The sequence below is a fragment of the Trematomus bernacchii genome, unplaced genomic scaffold (assembly GCF_902827165.1).
Source record: "Trematomus bernacchii unplaced genomic scaffold, fTreBer1.1, whole genome shotgun sequence".
In the NCBI taxonomy this organism is placed as follows: domain Eukaryota; kingdom Metazoa; phylum Chordata; class Actinopteri; order Perciformes; family Nototheniidae; genus Trematomus; species Trematomus bernacchii.
Window position 1 is genome coordinate 13,923,015 of NW_022987720.1, and position 18,717 is coordinate 13,941,731.

The following is an 18,717-nucleotide window of genomic DNA, read 5'->3' on the forward strand; positions in this document are numbered from 1 at the left end:
GTCCTTGGTTCTGAGACAATAGGGTCCTCTGATGACCGCAGGTCCCACAGAGGGCAGCCCTGATGGTTCGTAGTTGAGGCTACTGGGACACAACCTATGAGGTATGAGGCTTAAATTGTGCCTTAATACATCCAGCAGTGTCAGTGACGTGTAGAGGAAAGAACATTGTAAAAATCATCTTCCACAACCAGCACCAGACAATCTTCATGTTAAGGAGGTATTTCATTAAAAAACATTACGTTTGATGCAAAACAAGGCACTAAACCCTCCCAAGGTTTCTACAAAGGATTCCATTTAAAGGTCACCTATTGTGCAAAATCCACTTTTTCATGTCTTTTATACATAAACATGTGTCCCCTCTGTGTAATGGGATTCTAAAAGTTTCAGGAAAAAAGATTCACTCACTTTTTGTCCTGATCCATTTATATAAAAACCTGTCTGAAAATGAGCTGATCAGATTTTGGCCACTTTATGATGTCATAACGATTTTTTTGGCTTGTGTAACTATTAGTCAATCACCGTCCAAGGTAACCCCCCCCCCCTTATCACCTGAACCTCCTCCTAGAGCACCATTGTGTTCTTATTAACCAAATATCTCTCAGAGGGGCGTGGGGAGTGGCTCCTTATTTTCATCTAAAGTAACAGACAGAGAATCAGCACTTTTGAAACAGGGCTGAAACAGAGGGGTTTATGGGATGCTACAATGCACGATCTGTTGGGTATTTCAAGCCAAATGTTGTGTATATATCTGAGACCTATTATATATTGATGACAAACAGTATAATAGGGGACCTTTAAATCAAACCAACTCCCTCCAGACTCCAGCTGGAAAAATGTTGGTAATAAATACATTTTTACATACACCACAAGACTGTTAACATAATGCTACAGTCTTAAGATTGTTTCTTTTTTATATCAGTGCAAATGTCCTGGTAAATGACTCAGCATTACATCTAAATTCACAAATCTACCTTGCTTGAACACACCAATTCCATGTTTCAGCCAGAATACATATGTACATTCGTTCAAAATGATATGAAAAACGTCATGAGTGACTGGGCTACAAAAGGCACTTTGACACTGTCCTGCCAGCTAATTTGGACCTGGGAACTACTTTTCACCTGGTTGACAGTCTCCCAAGTGAAGCTTGAGCACCCCCTGACTGTGCAGCTGCAACAAGAGGTCAAACTCAGCAGGCATGGAGTGAAATTTAGTTTTAGTTTGTCTGTCATCGTAGTAGTGGTTAGTCAGTGCATGGAGTCCATGTGGGTGATTACCGAAGGGCCAGAATCCGTACAGATGCACGTTGGCACAGTGTTCCAGCGCTATGCTAGCCATGATAATGCCTGTGCTGAGGCGCACTGCTCGTAAGCCTCGGGAACGCCAGAAGAGGGCCAGGCTCTGAAGGTACTCAGGGTTGAAGAAGATGGGCTGGATGGGACTCTCAAAGTCCTCAATGCTGTATACTGCCCTCATGCACACAGGAGTGTTGTGGCCATAGGAGAAGGCGGGAAGAAGCAGACGGGACTTGCCGTAGCTATGTAGACTCTCCACAAATGGACGCCGACGCCCCATTAGAGCCCCATACCTGAAAATAAAAAGGATATGTCAAGCAACAACACAAGGAGAACACTCTATTGGTGCAGTGAGACTAATTTATTTGCTTACTTCTCTAGGAAAATGCTTGGGTTGGCTGTCACAATGTCAGTCTTGGTGCCCACATGTTTCTCATAGCCTTTTCCTAAAGGAGGTAGGTTGCACCTGAAAAGACAGCAAAAACGATATATAAAGATTCTTTCATAAAATGAATGACCGAGACAAGTTTATTTCTGTCGATGACATTTTCATCAGCCTTTCAGTCCTCTAATATTAATAGCTTTCTCACCTGATAACAAACTGTGCTGAATCGATGATGTCTCCACAGCTGCTGTTTGTCAGAATCCCTCCATTCCCGACAACAGCACACGTGTCCCAAGTTTTATTAGGGAACGGATGCTCCTGGAAATAAATCCAGCAGGAATTGTATTACAAAACAAAAAGCTTTTCTATTTGTCATTAACTGTGGTTGAAGGATGGAATTATATAGCCAGAGGATTAGGATTAAGTACAATTAGATGAAAATGCACAAATTCTTTCAGACTTGAGATAAGTTTAGCTGCTATTAAACCTTTATAGAAATACTGGTTGGATTGTTGGAACTAGTCTCCCCAAAAACCTTCAAGACACCTGAATAAAGGGCCTTTGTCCAATCTGTACCTCCTCGAAACCAACAATAGGTGCGTTCACACCGTAGTACTTTTACCCCGTACTTTTCCCGTTTAGTTCCGTTAGTACCCCTTATGTCGCGTTCACACCAAAAAGAGTACTTAGTGCCGGGAACTTTTACCCATATTTCCAGTGCCTGCTAGAGAGGTGGTACCAAAAAAGTACCAAAAAAGTACCAATTTCTATTGGCTGGGCGAATTGCAAACCACGCCCCGTAAAACTCCCAAAAAGTTTTTGTGAAGCCGCCATTTTATTATCCTCGCATTAGCATTATTAGCATTAGCATTAGCCCAGCGCAGAAACGCAGAGAGACTAACTTATGGCAACACAAAAGAAAACATGGGAGCGGTGGAGATGAGGAGGTGTCGGCGTTCTGGCGATTTACTCGGAAGGCTTCAGTAGAAGCTGCTGGGAGTCCCAGCAGCTTCTACTGTAAACCGCCGTTTACACGAGGACAAAACGGCTTGTATCTGCATAGTTTCGCGTGCGTATAGCCCTATTATTTACACGAGGCCGATAGAAACGGACCCCACAAACGATAACGGGTCCCAAGGTGGATAGATTTGCAAACGAAACTCTCTGGGGGGTCAACCGAGTCCGTGTAATCACCTCTATACGAATATTTCCTGAAAAAATAATGATAGCCCCACCTCTCCCGACCTCTGCTGCTCACTGCTGTAGCATGGCCAGTAGCCATCTGTAACGATCAACTATCAAAAATAGCTGTGTTAATTAAACGCACAAGGGGTTCTTGAATGAAATAATATTATAAAAGGCAAACCAGAATTGTTAACGCCCAATATACTCCTTAAACAAAATAAACAGAGTCAGATTTCATGCATTGATCCATTATATTCAGTGGCGTTTTTATATGTACAAAAGTGGTGGGGCACAAACAACTTAGATGTCTATATATAAGCTTCTGCAGTGACGTGCAGTGAGGTTCATGGCTGGTGAGGCACTGGCACTGACTCTTCAGGTTTACAAATATTATATTTTGACCTAAACCAAAATATAATATTATTTTCAAAAGCTTTTTTTGTCTGATGCTTCGATTCATTTTAAACAGACAGTTCAACAAAAGGATACCCAAAAAATGTAATTTTATCATTTAAATATTGAATTGTTCTCTCTTAGTAAGATCCCATTTTCAATAAAATGGCGGTCTTACCTTGACTTGAAGATGAAGTCCATTTTCCTATCCTTCTGGACAAACATTTCTATTACTTTTTTGTAAAAGTCCTCCTTATCTTCTTGTAGTTTCAAAAGTCTATCATAAATCTAATCCATAGATTTATGATAAAAAAATTATAAAAGTAGGGTAGACATGTGGATGTTATCCGGCTAATCAAAACGTGCATTTATCTAACAGGTACGTTTCCCACAGATCTTATTTCGAGCTATTTTCTAAAATCCTCTGGAGAAATCTCATTGCTTTTTTGTGCTTACTTCCTGGTTTTAGGACGCGCCACTGCAGCTCTCTCGTCTCCTCTTCAAGCGCCACACTTTTCGCGGCACACGTACTTACAGCCAATCAGCTCTGAATGATTTGAGATGACGTATGGTGGGGATGGTAGCTCCGTGCCCCTCTGGTCATTATTTTTTTGCCACACACATTACATTACAAAATACTCTGAGCATGCGCAGTGTAGTTTTACAGTCACGTTCACTTCACAGCGAGAGGAAGGGGCATAATCAGGTTTTGTCCCACATGGCTCTAAACAGCTCAATAGGCACACACTGTGACTGTAGACACACTAATTAGAAGAACACAGACTAAAACAGCAATGTACAGACGAATCAGATGATTAAACATGATCTTAAAATATATTTTATATATTTTTTTTTTTTTTTTTTTGCATTTTTGTAATCATTATTTGTAATACTTTCTGCTGACACTAGGTGGGGCTGTGCCCCACCTGCCCCTAATGACCAGTCGCCACTGATTATATTGACAATTTTCCAGCCAAACAACACAAACAAAATTAAACAGTCCGCTCTGCGATACACCAAAATTGTCTTTACTGCCTAATCCAGGCCATTATTGTTCATTGCTCACCCGGTGTTTGTAGAGAATATCTCTCTTTCTGAGCGCGTCCTCTCCACGGAGACGTGCTTCTTGGTCGGTCGATGCAATATCCACAGATTCGGTTTCTTTCAGTTAACTTCCCCGTTGCATTTATCCATATATTTACATGCTGAGGAAATTACTATATCCCGCTGAATACCAGCAATCGCCACACACAAAATAACGATAGCCCCACCTCTCCTGCTCACTGCTGTAGCATGGCCAGTAGCTACTGTCAGTAGCTACTGCTAGTGCTACTGCTACTGACCATGCTACAGATGTTAGTACAACATCTACAGCTCCTCTACCACAACCATCAGCAACAAGTGGACATGGAGAATTACATTAACTACTACATGTTGCTAAATCCACCGCGGGGCATAAACAGAAGGGTAGCCATGGCAACATTGCTGCGGGGCTGCTACGGGGTCTTCTTCGCTGCTTTTGGCGGAAGTTACAGCGCCACTTACAGTCCTGGCATATGTACTACAGCGTTTCCAGCGGTCTCGTTTGAACAGACACGTTAAATGAAACGAATGCATGTGAACGGAAGACTTTTTTGAAAGCGCATACTGTGCATAAACGCAAACGTTCCCGTGTGCACAACGCCTAAGTGCCGGCACTAAGTACGGCAAAGTACTTGGTGTGAAAGCGGCTATTTACATAATCACAACCATTTCACACCTAAGGCTGAGTGAGAAGCAGACCCTTAAAGAAAGGGGGTAGATATGGTATTGTTTAAATATGGAGATAACGGTCCCCTGTCTCTCCTTGAAGGTATTCTCAGGGTGCACTCAATTGTTCACATGGACATTGATAGAAAATGTATAGAAAAAGTAGATCTAGAGCAAATAACCTTTCTTAACTTTTTCCATCTGGCCAGTCACGGTAAATTAAGCACACTACCACACTTAAACTTTCAGATGACAAAGTTATTTTGAGTCTGCTTGATGACAATCAGTCATCGCTGACTGTTTGTTTATGTATAGTGATGCGTCACTTCCTGAGACTGAACATGAAGAGACAAATAAAAAAGGTCCAAATTACTAGATCATATGAGAAAGAGTTGAGGGTGTCAGTAAGAAAGTCTGTCCCAGTACTTTTCCTATGATATCTCTCTTGTTCCTGAAGCCTATTACCGGGAACCTGTAACTGAACATATACCTGCCCGCCTGCACTCTTTCCGCCTACCAATCCCTGTTAATCCTAGTGTTATTTCTCAGTAAATGTATCTTACTTCATTTTATTAACAAATCCTTTCACAGTTCCTGTCTGACCGATTGACTGTATACACTTGATTCCTATTACTTGCTGCCTCGTCCCCACCCACCAGGACAGAGTTACAAGTAACACATACTTGTGCAGTATTTGACAATACATTGAAACTTTTCTCAAACTTTGATGGATTTCTGCAAAATACATAGATTCCAGAGGATGAATTCTCATAACGTTTAGTGATTCCCTTTTCATCTATCACGACAAGCAATCCTTACCTACTCAGTCACTCAACCTTTGTCTACTGACGTGTATGGCAGCAACAAAGGATTTCAAAGTCCAGCAGCTCAGTTTGAACTTATTCTGCAAATCTAGCTTGAATCTATTCTGTATTTTCACAAATGTGAGCCCCTAACTAAACCAGAGAGTCAACATGTGAGTAAATACATGACTTATGGCAAAACTAGAGCTAAGTAATAAATCATCTCTGAGGTAATACATTTGGAACAATGAAGGCAATAAGCAGCAGATTTTGTGGTTATATTCACAAACGAGAAACAACATACCTTTGCAAAGGTGCTGAAAAGTTCGGGGGTCACCTTGAGGGTCTTCTTCTTATCTCCATCGTACACAATCTTTGATCCCACTGGAGTGTTGGCCTGGGTAATGATGGCCCTGTCCAAACCATGGCACTGACTGCTCAGCTGAGAGCTGGGGAAACACAAGGACTTTGTTAAATAACTTACAAGAAGGTCAGGGGAGTTAAAGACAGAACGCTTCATAATTTACACAAGTCAGGCAGTTTGTTCAGGTTATAAATACGAAGATTCTAATTTCCTGTAATGTTTTTAATTGAATAAAGAGACCCAGGTTGGTAGAAGCAGTGTTTGGTCCTTCAGGGGAAGTCTTTCTGTTTTTCCATAACTCATATGACCTTAAAACATGTAGCTATAATTTCAATGTCATGTGTTCCTCTGCTTTTATCTATACTTCTATTCTCACTTCTTCTTCTTGCTTCTGACTGTTCTGTACTTATTTTTAACCATACAAAGAGCAAAACACATTCTACAAATCTGTTGATTTGTCTGTCAATCTTTGAAACTAGTACACTTTAATTTGATGCATTGCATTTATATTTAAAAGACCAGTTTTAATATTTCAGCTTTTTGTGTAACATGTCAATCAGGTGAGTTGACCCAACAATATGGTGTTGGAGTTGGGTAATGATAGTTTATTGAAGTACTCCTCTTGAGCTCGGCTTAATGTACAATTTATTTGAACTGCCTTTTAAATCATATTGATTGTACATCCCAGGGACATGTATAAAAACATATACATGGTATAGCGGTTGTTTTGTTGTTTCCAAAGTTAAAAATAAAATACCTGTGTCATAGTTTACCTGAATTGTTGGTAATTGTTTTCCTGCTTCCTCCAGGTTTGAGAGTAACGCTCTATTACTTTGTTGATGACCTCTCTGTGTGACCCACACACACACACACACACACACACACAAACACAAACACACAGTCAAGTGTTTTATCACTGTAGTGCTGTTTTGTCTTGATATGATTCAAGCATGAACACAAAGCTCCTCTGAATAGAAACAGTAATGGTTTTTGCCCTCACCTGCAGCCTTTACAAGGGTCAGAGGGGTCAGAGGGGTCAGAGGGCTCAGGGGCGCTTTTCTTTTTAGGATGCGGCCTCTGAGGTTCCACATTACTGCGGAGTGAACAAGAGAGAAACAGGACAGGTAAGGAAATAGGCAGGTGTCAGACAAAGATTAGTTATTTTTCTATCGGTTGTATTGATTAATTCCATGCAACTTTATGTTAAAGGAAGCAATCTTAATTAAAGGGACAGTGTGAAGGATTTGGCATATAACTTCCAGCACCTTTGCCTTGCTCATAGGCCATGGCATCATTACACTCCTTAATTGAAGGCCCTATCCAGAGCCAGTGTATGATTTGTCCCTTTGCTACTGTAAAACATGACAGGTGGAAGAGGACCCGCTGCCTATGGTATGAATGGCCTAAGGTAAGGAAACATAACTACTCTTAGCTGTCTTGATTAAAGACTACTCAAAACATGTTTTTGAATTGTATATTACATTTCTGCCAATGGATCCCCCTAAATACTACACACCAGAAATGTAAAGTAAGGGAGTACAAGCAGTAAATGCTTTTATACAATCAACTAAGTGGTTAAACACAAAGTTCTATGTGCATGCACTTCTAGCTTCAAGCCACATTAATGTTATATTTTGTGTGGTTCTACTGTTGACATGAGGTAGAGCAATGGTAAGTCTCTTCTCTTAATGAACAACCAATGTACACACACATGTGCAGAGACCTTTGCTACTTTGGTATATATTAGCAGGAGATTTGTGCACCCTGGTCAGAGTTTTGTAATGTCTGTAATCTATGGTATGTTTCGCATTTACAGTTATGTGTCCTCTTCTTTTCCTGTTATGAAGTATGCAAAAAGTCTTTGATAGAGGGTGTTTATGGGTATTGGTTGTTGCGCCAGCTCAGAAACAGGACAGTTAAGGTATTCTAAAACTGCCTCTGATATAGCACTTCCAATGAATGAATGAATGAATGGGGTTTCAGGGTTAGGGTTTTGGCCATTTGTTACAAAAATTGCTTTTCACTTTCTTAACATAGATACTTAACAGAACACCATTTAAAAATAAATTAACTTCAAAAGTGACGTTTTGCAAATCAATTTTCCACATTCTCCACTATTATTATTACAATTAGAGTGCTTAATATTTTGAGATGAATCAATTAATTAAAAGCACAGATACACATGGTCTCATAAAGCTTATGACATGCAACAAACAAACATGTACAAATATGGAAATACAAGATTCAAATTGAATCCACATTCGATATTTGTCTTGTAAAATATGACATACAACGTAAAATAATAATATATGTATATATATATATATTTATTGTAGTAATAATGATATAATCTATTTAAAATTGTAAATGTATTGTATGTAGACATACATTTAGATGTACATTTTGTTGAAAGAAAAAAAATATATATGTTAATAATTTAGTTTTTGGGAGAAGGGGTGGGATTAAATAAGTGTAAACTTCTTCCCACCCCTTTTCGGATGTGTAATTAGGTAGATCATTTGTTTATATATAGCCTGTAAGTCAATAATATTTTTGTTTATGAATTTGACACTGCTTAAGTTTGTACAGTATAATCATTTTCATGTTTCATTTAATTATTATTATTATTTTTTTGTATTATTGTTTTACACGTTAGAAATAAATCAAATCAAAATAACACATTGAAATGTAGCCTCTGCATTTACCTTATCCTAGGTATCAGGAGCATTGTGGTGGTACTATACAGCACTAGGGAAACAATGTGGCGGTCGCGTACCTTGCTAAAGGGGCATCTCAGCCTGGAGGTGAACAAGCACCTCTCAAAGTACCAGTCAATACTCTACACCTGGTACGATCAGAGACCTGAACTGACAACTCATTTTGTACTAATACACTTTCCATAGTTTTGTGTCTTTTGACAAAAAGAATTACATGAGTTGTAAAACATGTGTGGTGTGTGTGTTGTGTGTGGTGTGTGTGTGTGTGTGTGTGTGTGTGTGTGGTGTGTGTGTGTGTGTGTGTGTGTGTGTGTGTGTGTGTGTGTGTGTGTGTGTGTGTGTGTGTGTGATTGAAAAAGGTTGGGAAACACTTACTTGTTGTCGACCATATACCAGATGACAGTGGTCAGCAGGCTCCCCAGACAGAAGAGAGTGATCACCAAAGAGAAGAATGACTTCAAGAGCTGTCCCCTCATACCTTTCCACTCCTGCTAACTTCACCCGCTAACCCCCTCACTGTCTGTCTCTCTGTCTTTCTCTCTGCTTCACCTTGATGAACACTCACCCAATGTCTGCTTTCTGTTATCCTCTCTCTGTTTCTTGATTTCCTTTCTCCCTCATTGGCGCTCTCTCTCTCCTTGTCTAAAATGACATACACACACACACACACACACACACACACACACACACACACACACACACACACACACGCACACACACACACACGCACACACGCACACACACACACACTCTCTCTTTCTCTCTCAATAGGTTTAATCTTTTGCCTCTCAGTTTTCTTATGTTTTTTTTTTACCTTACTCCCCACTCTTTATCCTCTTCCTGTCTGTCTGTCTGGTTTGACTCAGTGTTTCTGCTCTTCCTTCGGGTGAGTGAGAGAACGCCTCCTCAGTTGCCTTTCTCCGTTTTCTGCCTCTTGTTCAGGCAAGTTTTCTGTACTCTACTTTGTCCTTCCTCACTTCCTGTTTGGGTCCAGGTCAGCTGAAAAGAAACCAATCTTTTGTTGCTCCACATCCTACTTTAATCCGTGCCATGTCTCTTTAATCCACACATCTTATTTCCTCATGTGTTCACACAGTCAAACTCACAATCCTACAGTACTTTCCACCCTTGTGCCAAAGCTCTTTCTATTCTCCGCCCCCAACCCAGAGCCCCAGACTTCCCTCTCTGCTTTCCCCTCCCTCCCCCAGCCATCCTCCGCCCACACCCCTTAAGCCCCTCTCCCCTTTGCACAAAAAGGAGGCAGTAACATGAGTGCCCAGTACTGAATTAGCCCACAGTTTGCCTCTTGGCAAATGTGTTTTTTGCGTATCAGGAGATGTATAAAACCAATATGGGGCAAAGCAAGTGAGGGGCAGAGACTTCCCATCCAATCAGAATGACTGCTTAAACCCACCAAACTCCTACCAACACACATAAGCTTCTTTTATTCCTCACTTTCTCAGTGAGAAGTGGGAGGGAGTTGGAGGTTGGGGGCCAAGGAAGGGAAGTCTCCTCTCAGCTTAGATGGGAAACTTGCTTCTAACATGGCTGGCTGTATCAAGAGAGTAACTAACTATAGTAGCAGCCGGCGGAAGTGAGGGAAGCAAACATTTATAGGAAGTCAGACAGAAACAAAACCACAGAGAGGTAGGGAGTTGATACCCAGAAAAGTTGAGATGTTTGGCTTTCATTTGGGGGCTGTTGCCAGCTATCAAATGAAAGGGAAATAAAATCAAGGAAGTTGTGCTCCATTGGGATTATGGTAGATATGTTGCGTATATGGTATGCACTTCCCAATAAACACCAGTAAACAGATGGCCACACCTAGTTCTGTTGCATTCATTCCACCTGGTTTTAGTTTCAGTGGAAAACTCCCCGCTGGGCTCCTTAAAATAAAGCAAAAAATGCCTAGTAACTACATGCTGATTAAGCTAGGCTGTGCCACAGCAACCCTAACCCCAACAAACTCACAACACAAAAGAGCTCTTGGAAAGTTTTTATTTTGGCAGAATAAAGGGGTTGGCAGAAGAAAGGGGTTTGTAGAAGACGTGTTTGGGTCGTATGAGGCTGCTTTTTTGCGACCAGACGGAATGAATAATCAATAGAGAAGGTTGTGGAAGTAATGAAATCAGACTAATGGTGCCAATAGAGAAAGTACTTAACCTGTTCCTTACCTCAAACACATAGTCATGTAATGGTACCTTCCCTGACTCCAGTGAGCAGCAAAGCCTCTCGTGGGGATATGTGACATGTTCGTGATAGTACAGGTGTTAATTGTCATAGTACGCAAAAATCACTTTCTGATGTCAGCAACCAACAAGAAGTTATTCTGGAGTAGAAAAAAAAGGAAAACAGACAAGAGATAACAAACTCACCTCTGAAAGGGAGTGAGTGAGTCACACATATGCATGACCTCTCATCATGAGACACTAGCAGGAATGTGGAGCGAAATGTGGGAGAAAATGGCTTTATCCAGAATAGAAATTCCATAAAAAATAACAAGGCTGCAGGCAAGAAAATGGAGCCACTGCCCTGGAACAATTGTAGCTTAGAAGAGGTACAGCAATAAAACCTTTGCTTCTCTGGTCTGTTAAATCAAATATCAAGACGTCTTTCTCCACAAGCCATCCTGCTGCCTCCCAAGCACAACAGTCATTAGTTTATCACAGAAAATGCAATTTCCATCCAGAGACTCCATACGCTACTTAACCACATTAGAGGCAAATAAATGATTTTTCAAGATGACATACATAATCTTGTAACACAGGTGATTTCTCAGTGTTGTGCAGCTCTTGTGTGCCTGTAGGAAGCCCTGGGTCTCTCTTACTCAGCGTGGATAAATCATGCAGGAGCTAACTTTTATCGATTCAGCTGATAGTCAGCACTGAGGAGGCCGGGCAAAGTATGTGAGGTGACTAGGTTTGAATTTAGCATTTGCCAGGGTAACAAACCTTTGTGTGGTGTGTGTGTGTGTGTGTGTGTGTGTGTGTGTGTGTGTGTGTGTGTGTGTGTGTGTGTGTGTGTGTGTGTGTGTGTGTGTGTGTGTGTGTGTGTGTGTGTGTTCCCCAGATGCTCTTGACGGGAAGTCTGATCACACAGCCTGCTTAGGGTAAATAAGTACTTCCTCTAAAGAGCCCATGTGACACCATCACAAGGCAGAAAGCAGAACAAAAGTCCCATTGTCACCTATACAGCATCCACTAAATATGTCATCCCCTCCTCTACCCCATACATACAACCCCCTCCTTCAGCAGTGATGAAGCTGCTGCCAGCTTCTTCTAAAACACAGGTTACGCAATTTTGAATGAAGTAAATTGCACAAGAGACATATCCAGGCTCGCCTCTGTCTCTGCTCAACATCTCTTAACAGCGGTGGTTTCCCTAGAAACGCAGCATGCTTCCTGTCAAGATGTGTGTTAGGTGCGTATTTGTTATTTTTGTAAGAAGAAAAAAGGCAGTTGTGATGCGATTCTCTGTTTTGCTTCTCCCACCTAGTATTACAAAACCCTCAAGTTAGTTTGTTTCCATACGCTGTCTGACTTAGACCTGTTGCCTGTAGGTAACAGGTTGCGTGACCTGGTAAAGTCTACAGTGACCAAGTGTGGAGACCTATCATAGGCAGACCACACTGAACTCAAGTTCGACAGACTTTTGATCCACTGTGAGAGAGGGATAAATCAGCAAAGCCAGGGGTTGTTTGGGAAACGTCTACATGACTCCTCTCTCAGGATCAGATGTTTTAAAACCTTGGGGTTGGAGACAAATCTGTATCCTGCATAATGTGTGACAATGTTGTGCATTATCACCAGCATTTTCTTCTCAATACCCCATCTGATGAGGCTTGTCTAAAATCCATGAGATTCCAGGAGCTCTGAGTTACATGTCGAAATAAAGTTGTAGGATTTCACCAGCTGTGACTCTTTATATTGTCCTCACCCCCACCTCACATAATGGCTGTGACTGGAGAATGGCTTCACGGGGAGGTGTGATGGAGTAGGCGGGCCGGAGGGGGGCAGTAATGGGGTCATGTGGTCAAGGGACAGCTGATCCCGGTGCATTCCTGGGCTGCTTAGCATGAGGCCTGCTGCCCTCGTGCCTGAATGTCTCATAAGAACTCACACAACCAAAACACATACCTGACAAATGTTTTCAGCACAGGAACACTGTGCACAAACCACATTAAGATATGTGGCGCACATACAGTCACTTAAACGGTCTATGTCAGTTTCCAAGAACACAGGATGCTTGAGGTTATTTACTGGCGCTGTCTCTGTGGTTGAAAGTGATACCAGGTTCATCTTCATTGCAAATGTCAATAATTAGCATAAATCTAGCCGTTGGATGAACAGATGTGTTACCATTTTATCTGCGATACCCAACTACTTGAAGGTTACCAGCACGCTCCAATATATTACTTACCAACTTATTACTTAGAAATATGGAACCTACAATTTCAAATCAACATTGCTGTAAAACACTCATTTTAAAGCCAAAATGATTACAACATATTTAACCCTTTTTTCTTACTCCCTACATATCACAGGTGTGGATCACCGTGATTTCTGAAGACAAATGTACAATGCTCATGAGTAGGGTGACCAGGTCCCAACAAACCAAATGTGGGACAAGGAGTATGTTTGTGTGGGACAATGTGGGACACCCTCTCAACACCCCCCCCCCCCCCCCCCCCCCCCCCCCCCCCCCCCGTTGAAAATGTACTAGCGGTGATTATTTGCGGTACCGAGGTGGGCCGGTCGAGAGTCCCGGGCTGATTTGTAGTCCCAGTCCGCCGCTGCCCACGGGTAAATGTCTTCCCAGTCTTTGTTGTATGTGCATCTTCTTCTTTTCTTAGCTGTAGTTTCAGTTTCCTCCATTTTCCATAACCTGCTGCGTCGCCTGCGTTATTGACTTTCATTGTTGTTGATTGGCGGGGCCGCGGCGGTGTGTGTGTGAGTGAGTTACTCTCATTGGTTAACACTTGACCAGCACCCGCCGTGTCTTACAGTTTGATTGACAGCAAACACAGCTCCGTGATGATAGCCTTCCCTGCTTTCTCAACAGCCATTGGATAAATCTGATTTTAGAAAAGCGTTTTAGCCAATCAAAATGAAATATGCGGGACATCGTCTCAATTTGCGGGACGCACCAAAAGTCGTGAAAATGCTGTGCAGTCCCGCGCAAAGCGGGACATCTGGGGCCTCATTTATAACGCCTTGCGTAGGATTGACGTAGGAAGGTTGCTTACGTAGTACAAAGCACAAAAATAGGTACATACATTTTCCGCCATTTTCCGATTCACAAAACATTGCGTACCGGCGAGGGAAGTGCGTACGGCACTCCCTACGCCTGTTTCCCTTTATAAATCACAATCGACTCGTAACGCCCATATTTGCCTATACATAGTCAAAGAAACGCCCATTCATTCATTCATTTTGACTGACTGCATGAAGAAGATCGCAGGAAATTACGATAGAACAGCTAAAAAAGACATCTCACACCGTGTCAGATTTAGGTGATTGTGGGGAGGTGGAGATAAATCATATTGTTTGGTGGATGCAGTTTGAACCAGAGTAGCAGCATGGAGGTCGGATCGTCACCAAAATAAATAAATAAGTGGTCCGAAAAAAGTTAATGACAAAAAAAATACACATAACCTTCCTCAGGCAGTGTGTTTGTCCCGGGGACAGGAGACACCCCCTTGATGAGAAACTGTAAGAAATGATCGGGGAATCCCTCCGGAGTGGAGTCATGACGACTGGATCTGAATTATTTTTGTTGTATTTGGTGGTTTGTGTTCCAGCTGTCGATCAGCAACTATATATCCATAATCCACCAGTTAAAGGGAATACAACTAATGGATTGTGTTATATTAGCTGTACAATTTACCACATATGGTGTTCTTAGTTTCCATACCTCCTGTGTTTTACGAGCGACTTATCAAGTCTTGGCAAACGGCATAAAACACGATTAAACGTGATAGTATATAAAACCATGCTCGTATCTACAACCTATAGAAATGCAAAACGGCGTCAGTTTAGACGTTATTCTGTCCTCCTGCTTACCGCATCATTTATGAGAAAACATTTCATAACATTAACACAACATATTCGAGGTGGTTTTAAATAACATATCCGTATTTATTTATTTCTCCAAGTTATGTTTTTGTGTGCACTGAGGAGTCCCAAACAGGCGTTTGTTTAATCATTTAAAGATTGGCTTTAATCAATGTTTGAAAATGAATTCTTCATATTTGATAAATGAGAGGTAACATTTTATTTATGGTATTATTTCCACATATTTCTCTCCATTCTTCCTTCTGCCAACGGTGTCGCAGTTTCTCGTCTCTCCCGTTTGTGTGCTTAGTGCGTACGCATGGGTTAGAGTTTGCGTGGAGGACAGCACATTTTCCCGTCAAGTTAGTATTTTATAAATCGCAAACATTGCGTAGAAACTGGCGTACGCCATTTTTTGAGCGTATATCCCTTTATAAATGAGGCCCCAGGTCACCCTACTCATGAGATCCATGGCTAATATTTGACCTTTAAACCTTAGTTTAGATATTTTTCATACCAGCTGCAACCACTAGATGGCAACAAACCTTAAAGATAACCGATTACAGTGTGATTTGATGTTCAAATCATTATTACCTTGTTTTAATTAAAAGTGGTACTTCCTTAAGTTTTCTTTAGTTGAATCAACTAAGTTTGAGAGACATTCAAAGTCTCTGAAAGTCATCACAATGTGCAGATGTTCACAGCTACATTTATATTCCTTAGAAGGAAAAATACAATTCATTTCAACTTCCTTGGAATCGGAGGTCTGATTGCAAGGTCTGATAGACATCTTCCTTTGGTGAACAGCAAGACTAGCCCTGTTACCAGGGTCGGGATACCAAGAAAGCCTTTCAACTCAATTTAATATTAGAAATAAAAATGTTGAATTAGTTTAGCTAACCTCACTTTAAGATAGATACAACCACAAACGTCATACTTTTAATAAAATTGGTTTGGTCAATGGAAAATAGCTAAACAGATAAGTAGCTGTTACATTTTCATCTAGCGCAGTGGTAGATAAAGTACTCAAATCTCATATAGAAATAACAATGTCAAAATTGTCAATACAAGTAAAAGTCCTGCTTTCAACTTGACATACTGCTGGGTATAAGTCCTTCATAAAATATTTTGGTTCCCTTGTCTTTTAAAGGTCCCATGTCATGGCCATTTCTACTGATCATAATTCCATTGTTGAGGTATACTAAAATAGATTTATATTGTGCAATTTTCCAAACTCACATTGGTTTCTCATACAGCCAGTGGCGGTTCTAGAACATTTTACATGGGGTGGCAAAGGGGGGGCATGAGGTCATGCCAGGGTGGCATGGGAGGGCGGACAGTACGTGGTATTTTATACTGTATATATAACCTATTTATTGTTAAATCATGCCCTAACACACGTGTTCTTAATGCACAAGAGAAACAAGGTGTTCAGACAAACAAACAAAAATATAGTATAAAACAGCTCAATACTCATGATACCCTATAATTCTGTTTACTGTAAGTACATTAAAAGTACTTAGTTATAATTAAGTAAACACATGACATCACCCATCTCTTAAGAGAGCTAAAGGTGACCTGTGCAGCAACACATTTCAATAAATATTTGTCAATACTAAGAGCTGCTAGATTGTGCTGCTGTAATGGAATATTACAGTGTGTGGTAGTGTTACCACTGAACAGGTCTCTTGAAAATGAGACCTTGTGAGATTTTACACCTGTATAAATAAAGGCTAGATAAATAAAATATGTATGCAAGAAGAATAAAAACATACCATGTGGTCCAGCTGGAGTCTCATCTGCCTCCTGATCCCTGCCTCTGTCCCTCTTTCTGACACTTCATCTTTACACATACATTTCTTCTTCTTCACTAATGTCTTCATTTCCTCCTGGCTTCCTCCTGCTCTGACCCTCCTGGTCTCTTCATCTCTCTTTTCCTTTTCCTCTTTCTACTCATCCTGATCACTTCTCAGATATGTATTTTTGTTGTTGTTGAATCACTCCAGCTACTCTGGCCTGCAAGAGTCTACTTGTGAAAAGCACTGGTACAAATGCTTGTATAACTTTACACGTTAGGGCCATGTAGCTAATAAGTAGCATATCATAAATATAACATCTGAAAGTATTTATCAACGCACACAGGCAGCTGTGTTTAGACCCATTTTGACGGTAAAGGATGTATCCTGGTTTAATTTATCTGGCTTCATAACTGTGATGTGTAATTTGCGTGGATTAAATAGTAGGCCTACCGCATAGTTTAGCAAATAAAGTGATCGATCTCCCAGCTAGCGCTGTCTGCGTAGTATTTTGTAACGTAACGCCCCAAACAGCGACCGTCTGTTAAGGCCCTGACACACCAGGCCGAAATCGGCCGTTTTCGTTAGTCGGACGACGAAGCGTGCCCGGTTGCCCAAACTCAATTTGGTGTGTCCCGCACAAGCAGCAAACTCTGGGGAAGAGCCGGGACGCCAATACGGAAGTGCCACAAACTGCAGTTCATATATTGGCCGATAGGCGATGACTGCAGAAAGGAGCAATTTCCATAGACCCCCATGTTAAAATGCCCAATTTCACAGCAGAAAAAAAAAAGTTTCTAGCCCTGGATGCAATAAATATTATTATGTATATAGTTAGATTCCACCTTCATGATTATGAATCTGTGAGTGAATTGTTTTATAACATGACCCTTTTATTTATATTAGGTCTTAAAGTTTTTGCATAAATTAGGGCGTGGTCACATTGAGTGACAGCTCTGTCAAGTGACTGCTGCTGTTAGCTTCTTGTCTCTCTGCTAGCTGCTCCGTCTCCTTGAAGCTACAGGGACTCTGCCTGCTCAGTTCATCCAGGGAACACAACTTGACCCCGGCCGTGTTTGTTTGTTCTTCATGCTTATATATCGGACTATTGTGACTCGCTTGCGGTTAAAACAGACGGTGCATGAATGCCGTTGTGCGGTAAGTGAAATTCGAGTACTTTATTTATGTGTTTATGATTTCAATCAGCTACGTAATGAATGTTAAGGCTTGGGTTTGCGTGTAAGCGAGTGGTAGCTACATCGGTGCTAACGATGCTAATCTTAGCCTCCAAGTTAACTTAAAACCATAGACTGTATATATAAAGGTTAAAACGAAATAGACAAGTGTTAAGCGTTAAGTGGGATAATACTGTAGAACAAAAGGCTTCTGTTTGAGGTTGATAAAATAAGGTCATCCTTGTAACTTAGAGAGATATTTTATTATGTAGGTAGGAACTGTATGCATCGCTAAGGTTAATTTAAATTGGCTATGCTCAAGTATGTAGACAAGCTAACGTCGAAGTAGTGTATGTGAAATCAACCTCACAATAAGATGTGTGTATATTACAATTATTAATGTCATATTTCAAGATGATTACTTAGATATTACAATATGGTTGGTTGAGCTGGAGTTCATTATTGAGCTTACACGTTAACGTCACAGTCATCTGAAGAACGAACCCAAACCTTGTTGTTTTTATTAATTGCATTACCAAATTGGTATCAAATAAACAGTAAGCATTGGTAACACAACTTCCAAAGTTACAGTAAAATAAAAAGGACCCTGACTCGGACAATACACAATCCAACATGTTCAACAGAAGATAATAAGTTATATTGTTTGTACACATGGTTCTTTACATATATATCTGTTTGTTTAAAGTGTCCAGGTGATGCAGACAGGCTGGACCAGAGAGTGAGAGACAGAACTGGACTCCTCACAGCAGTGAACTTCAGCACAGGTACAAATACTCTTTTT

The 18,717-nt window shown here is 40.9% G+C and overlaps 1 protein-coding gene across 1 annotated transcript; it reads right to left on the reverse strand.

Moving 5' to 3' along the window:
• Nucleotides 1-701: 701 nt before the first annotated feature.
• Nucleotides 702-9,590, reverse strand: st8sia6 (ST8 alpha-N-acetyl-neuraminide alpha-2,8-sialyltransferase 6). Its single transcript, XM_034143765.1, has 7 exons — nucleotides 9,267-9,590; nucleotides 7,175-7,267; nucleotides 6,948-7,022; nucleotides 6,115-6,259; nucleotides 1,886-1,998; nucleotides 1,669-1,761; nucleotides 702-1,588 (listed from the first exon to the last, which is right to left on the reverse strand). The coding sequence occupies exons 1-7, from the start codon at nucleotides 9,365-9,367 to the stop codon at nucleotides 1,111-1,113; spliced, it is 1,098 nt and encodes a 365-aa protein (XP_033999656.1). The 5' UTR covers nucleotides 9,368-9,590; the 3' UTR covers nucleotides 702-1,110.
• Between the last annotated feature and the right edge of the window lie 9,127 nt (nucleotides 9,591-18,717).

Coding starts and splice junctions, on each gene's coding strand:
- st8sia6 (XM_034143765.1), bottom strand. CDS start 9,367: ATGAGGGGACAGCTCTTGAAGTCATTCTTCTCTTTGGTGATCACTCTC. Junction 6,260..6,947: donor AACAATTACCAACAATTCAG/GTAAACTATGAC, acceptor GTGTTTCCCCAG/CTCTCAGCTGAGCAGTCAGT. Junction 1,589..1,668: donor CCAAGCATTTTCCTAGAGAA/GTAAGCAAATAA, acceptor TTTTATTTTCAG/GTATGGGGCTCTAATGGGGC.